Source organism: Hakea prostrata, chromosome 6 (genome assembly GCF_041222555.1).
Source record: "Hakea prostrata isolate BN-2017 chromosome 6, UWA_Hpros_2, whole genome shotgun sequence".
Lineage (NCBI taxonomy): Eukaryota > Viridiplantae > Streptophyta > Magnoliopsida > Proteales > Proteaceae > Hakea > Hakea prostrata.
The window spans coordinates 19,875,163-19,881,162 of NC_142605.1; the positions used below are offsets into that span (position 1 = coordinate 19,875,163).

The window sequence follows — 6,000 nt, forward strand, 5'->3', positions numbered from 1 at the left end:
GGTCCCTGGTTCAGGATTACTTGCAGCAATGGTAACATCACTGTGATTAAAAAGAAAGTGATTGGATTCTCACGCAAGAAGAAAGAACCAAGGAAGAAGAGAAGAGAGACTGCAATTTTAACCCAAAAGAGAGAAACGCAATGAGAAGATAAGCTTTACTAATGCAGAATCACGAAACCTCAATAGTTTTCCTTGCCCTAATTTTCTTTAAAAAGGTCTCATTTTTCCTGCTATTGAAGACCGGAACGAAACTACGATTTCAAAACCAAATAAATCGAAAAATACCAAGGGTATTTTCGTCACAAAATTATTAAACTAACGGTTTCTATTAATCTTGTCCTTATTTAACCATTTCTTAAAACCACAGGGGAGCCATATGCAAAAGAAAACTTAAACTGGACTAAAAGTGACCTGGACCAAACCTCAGGGGGTCCAGTTGAAAATTACCCTAAATTTTAATAACAGAAAAATAAAAATAAAAAATAGTAGGAAGAACCAAAAATTAATTTTTGACACTACAAATAGGTCAACACTCTAAAGTAAACATATTTGAATTGGAAGCAATCTAAGAAGATTTAAGACACAAACAAAACAAAAATAAAAAAAATGAGGAAGTTGGTTACTCACCTCCTTTGATTCTCAAAATCCCAACAATGGAAGAGCAAGATTGGAGAAGGGAATGCTAAAATGAGGTGAAATGGGGGTAGAATCCAAGAGAAATAAAAAATAAAAAAAACTCAAAAAGAGGTCAAATCTCAGTGGCGATATGGCACGAAATCACATAACCTGTGAAATAACACAGGTTCGATAAAAAATGATGATTTTTATAACCTGGGCAATATTGTTTCAGGTCGATACGAAACGATACGAAATTGTGTTGTATTGACTGAAATTTTGTATCATTTCGGTCGACATGAACCATTTCGTATTCCTATCTCCATATTTTGTTTCATTTTTGAAAAATGCAAGCATTTTGGTCGAATTTTTTTCTATGTCCGTACCAAAACCTTCATGCAAAAATCTTGTGCATTTTTTTACGACAACAATCCTATAGGAACAATTATTTTTTGTTCTTTTGTCTTTTCCACTAAATCACTTTTCCTTTCTTTGTTCCACGTTCCCCCTCTCAACTCGCATTTTTTCCTTTTTCTTCTTTTTTTTGGCCAAACGTTATGGTTACTTGAGAAAGTAATCAGTACACCTTTTCCTCCTTCTTCGCCCTCCCCTCTTTCTTTTGCTTCACAGTCTCTCCGATTGTTTCAGCCCTCATTTTTTTCCTAAAGCCTTCGTACCATCAATGACAAATAGAACCTTCCTCCCCCCCCCCTCCCCACAACTTTTTAGTTTAACTTTACCCAATCATCTCTTTTGGACAATTTGAAAATTTTATAAAATAAAGGGATAACTAGAGATTCGTACCTATGATTTATATTTCAAAGCCTTCCTCGTTCTCCTTATGTAGATCCTCTCCTTCCTAGGTCTCTGCACACCTCCGGCAACGATCCACCAAATATTGCTCTGATACCACTTGTTGGGGACGGATGCACAACTATATAGAAGAACACAAACAAAATACACTCACAGCCGCAAGGAATTTTATGTTGTTCGGCAAAATTGCCTATATCCACTAAAGAGAAAATAATTTCCATTAATTCCTAAAAACCTCATAGTCTCAGATCTTATAAAGTGCTATGCGCTGTTTGCCCTTTTTTCCTTGGGTTACCCATAGAGACTATTTATAGGAAAACCCAAAACGCTAATCCCCATACAATTACAATTCTACCCTTGTACAAGTAATTTACCCAAAACCCGTTACGTTTACAAACACAGCCAAGCTTTTATTATGTGGACGTGCAGAATACAAGTCATACCCAAACCTAACATAACATAATGTGTCTGTTTAAGTGGCTGAGACTTTAAATTTCTTATTGCAGATAAACCCATACTTGATGATGATGCTCTGGCTGACTTGGAAATTGTCCTGGGAACTTGGTACAATGTACTTGCTAGTTTGACTGTGCATTGTGTGACGGGTATTCATTTGTTGGAAAATAAAAAGTCCAAGCCATATAAAATGCTACAAATGAAGCTTTCTCTTTGTCTTGAACAAACATTTTCATTTGCCAAGCTGGCTCATGAAATTGAAGATCTTGGAGAGAAGAAAAACAAAAACCACTTGTTTTTTAGCATATACAAAAATTGCACCAAACACATCCAGATGATTCTCACTGACTCTGATATTGAGGTAACAAACCTATCCAGGCTTATCCATTTTCATACCAAAATTTCAGAGAGGCATATATTATACATACATTGTTACAGGTTCAGATGATTGGGTTGCAAGTTCTGAAAAATGTTGTCCAGAGAGAACTGGGTGAAAGTTCTGGCAAGCAAGACAACTTTTCTTCGTTCTTCATTGGAGAGCTTCTTGGTGATATGTTCACAGTAGTCCAGAAGATAATGAAGGTATTCTTTACTTAAAATTTAAATATTCATTTCTGGATTTACCATGGGCTGTTGTTGAATGCAGGAACCAGTAACAGGGGGATCTGTGTCTATCATTAGTGAATGCTTGAGATTGTTAGTCCTCCTGCAGAAACTGTCAGAAGGAAGTGCATGTCAGAAAGGCCTTATCAATCTGCTTCTAGAAGTCATAGTCATTGTTGTGTCTGCTGCTGCTGAAAATACTTCCCAGGTACTGCTGATTCAATTTGCAACAAGAAGCTCATTGCATTTTTTTATTTTTTTTTTCTCTTCGAGTTTATCTCATTTCATGTGACTTGTAGGAACTGACTGAAATGAAGAATACAGCAGTAAGGCTTGTTTCACATCTTGCTCAAATTCCTTCGTCAGCAGTTTACTTCAAGGATGCTCTGTTAGAGATGCCTGTGGCTCATCGGCAGCAACTTCAGGTACTCTTATTATAGAATAAGAAATCACATACACTCACAATTCTATTAGTTTTTAGATTGACTAAAAGTTAAGTGAAAATTTGTAAAGATATGGCATTATCTTACCATTTGCTCTCAGGTTACTTTACACACCGAGACCTGAAGCAATCGACAAAAACCCTTTCTTTATGCTGACATCTTGGCCTCAGTTGACCCTGAATTCATTAATTCGTTAGTATTGTTTCTTGAGTGAATATCTGAGTATGGATGTTAGAAGCTTTAACTCAAAGTGCAACACACCATCAGTTTCAATGCATTATTCCTCCACAAGATTCCTGTAACAAGGAATGGGATTGTACAATAGCATTAGGAGTTAAATGTATAATTCCATAATAACTGGTTAGTTTCTATTTCCTCCAGTTCATGATGACAAGCTAATTCTTTGAAATTGAGGTGGGGTGACTAATTCTTTGGCCCCTCAATCTGTATTTTCAGGGTATCATCCGTGCTTCTGTGACAGATGATCAAAATGCTACTCAATCCAGATCTACCACTGCACCTCCAGTCATAAAGTTGCCAATGCCAACTGTCCAGAGTGCATTGAAGAAGTCTGAAGGGTACTCCACGGCAAGTGCAACAACACACTCAAATGAGGACATGGAGGAAGATGATGATTGGGATGCATTCCAGTCATTTTCTGCTGCTGCTGATGCAACTCCTACCAATTTGCAGGAAGAGAGTAGTGCTGAAGCACCAAGCCTAGTTGAGAAATCCTCTAATCCCGATTGTAGTGTTGACCCTCAAAATTATTCTCAGATATGCTCTAGTTATGAATCTGTGGTGCATAGCAATGAGACAACCCACACAGTGCAAATGGAGTCTAGTGAAGTGGAAGCAGAGGAGAATCAACACCCTGGTGATCTCGAACCTCTTGGTAGTGCTGCAGATCAACTTTGTGAAAAGCATCAAGTGGTGAAACAGGAAAGCCCTACAGACGGAGGGAATTGTGTCGGACCATTACCTGTTGATCAAGTTGTGGCTGTTCAAGGGTTGCCTAAGGAAGACATCATAGAATTGAGTAGTGGAGAAAGCCAAAATGATGGAAATGGCCTTCAAATATCAGCAGATCCTCTTCCCAATGACGATTCGGGTGAACCTATTAAATCAGATGAGATTGGAGATACTGTAGCCAATGTAGGCCTTGATTGGGGAACCAAACTTGGTGATTTGCCAAATCCCCCTCCTTTGGAAGATGCAGATGCTAAGATACTCAATAAACAACAACCTGAAGATATTTGTACTGGGGAAGATAAATCAGCGACTGAGAGCAATGACCAACTTCAAGAAGAACAGAACCAGGTGACATGAAAAATAAATAAGTGTGAGAGCTTTGACCAACTTTAGAAAAATTTTGTTACGTCAGAAACATTGTATTAACCGAGTGGTATGTTAATGTGGCTTTTTCATGTATATACCCCTTTTGGGGGGATGTAGCATAGATATTTCACTGTTAGTGTCCCCATTAGTTCCAAAGAAAACTTTTGCACTTTATGACCATCAAGCCAGGAGATTGGTACCTAAGGAGAGGAACTTGCTCAGGGAGGCAATGACAACAATCTTTTCCTCGTCTATTATAATTGAATTCTAAGAAATACTGCTTCTTAAGCTGCAGAAGCAGAAATAGAACAATCAATGGGGTACTCATTGACCAGAGATATTGGCTCTTGGAAGCAACTCTACTGGTGATGAGGATTGTAAGGTGTCGGAGATATAATTAGCCCATCAATCCCTGAGAGGAGGAATTCCTAGCCAAAAGATCAAGGCTTTGTATTTGACGACGTGCTCTTCTTCCAATTTCTGTCTTTGTACGAGATTTGGCTTACTTCGTTGTGTTTGTGTAAATGCTTGTAACAAGGTAATGATTTTGCTTTCACCCTTTTAATTGCCATCTTGTCGCACTTATTTTTCAGCCGTTTAATTGCCATCTTGTCTCAATTATTTTGCACATAAATTCTAATGATCCAATCGAGACTTTCGGGTTGAAATTTTTTTCATCTTCTCCAAGAAAAATAACAAGAAGCTTTCTCTTAAATAAATGGGTCGGCTATTTGGATTCTTATTACAGTCAATTCTTTTGAGGCATGCTAGATACAAGGCTTAAGTGATGCGTATATTTTTTAGCAATTTCTCTTAAGGTTATTTTAGATCTATCACAACGGCATTTAAAGGTCTTTGTTGATATGGTTGGGCCATTTTAATTGAGCTTCTTGTTTTTTTGATAATAAAAAACACTTATATATATTTAGTTAAAGACAAATTATACATATAGTTAGGCAGTTCATTATAGTCTATATTTCTCATCATAGCATTAACAGCTAGATAGGTCATCCTAGAATGAAGCTGAGGGGTTGGGAATTCTTCAAAAAGAGTTACAACATTTGTAATGGCTATTTGCATCAACCTTTCTATTACAAAAAGGGCCAAGTTAGCTGATAAGGTCTGGATAATAGTTTCCTTAGGTCCTGCTGATTACTCCAAACATGTTTTACTCCGAGTTTCAAAATCTGTGTTGCTTTGAATCCTTCCTGCAATCCAACTAGTGTTGCTTCCAACGCATTATCAGTATTAAACATACCAAAATTGACAGACTGTATATGTCCGTCTACCGGAATCCCCTTGCTCCATTCAGCCGCATTCACCCGTTTGTTATAAATCCTTGCAAACATTAATATAACATTAGTATTTAATGGAATAAGATGGCATATTTTGGTTTGTGTTTCATTGTGTTGTATCTCATTACAAAAACCATCACTTTGGCTTTCCCTCTGGATCTTGTTCAGATTAGGTTTAGGTTGAATCAACCCCACCCAATAATGGATTCGATTAACAATCGAAGTTGGATCAAGTTTTTTGTTTGAAAAGACCACTTCATTTTGTTCTTGCCATATTAAATAGCAAGAAATGATGAAGACAACCAGAATCCAAGTAACATTTCCCCCCCCCCCCCCCTTTGAGATAAAATTTGTTGGCACATCCCTAAGATTGATGTATTAGTCCAAAAATAAGTTCTTAAACCTGCTGGACCAGTCGCGTGGATTCTTTTTGTCCA

The 6,000-nt window shown here is 37.4% G+C and overlaps 1 protein-coding gene across 3 annotated transcripts in view; it reads left to right on the forward strand.

The window, feature by feature from the left end:
* SWEETIE (HEAT repeat-containing protein) overlaps positions 1–5,116 on the forward strand; it is a 144,845-nt gene extending 139,729 nt beyond the window's left edge. For 2 of the 3 annotated variants that reach the window (XM_089159114.1, XM_089159116.1), the window contains exons 44-48: positions 1,935–2,245; positions 2,323–2,466; positions 2,531–2,695; positions 2,787–2,912; positions 3,387–5,115. In XM_089159114.1, the coding sequence (XP_089015240.1) occupies positions 1,935–2,245; positions 2,323–2,466; positions 2,531–2,695; positions 2,787–2,912; positions 3,387–4,259 (1,619 nt within the window). In that variant the 3' untranslated portion in view covers positions 4,260–5,115. Of the gene's footprint in view, positions 1–1,934; positions 2,246–2,322; positions 2,467–2,530; positions 2,696–2,786; positions 2,913–3,386 lie in introns of all 3 variants that reach the window. The other variant, XM_089159117.1, reaches the window with a different exon arrangement.
* The last annotated feature ends 884 nt before the right edge of the window (positions 5,117–6,000 follow it).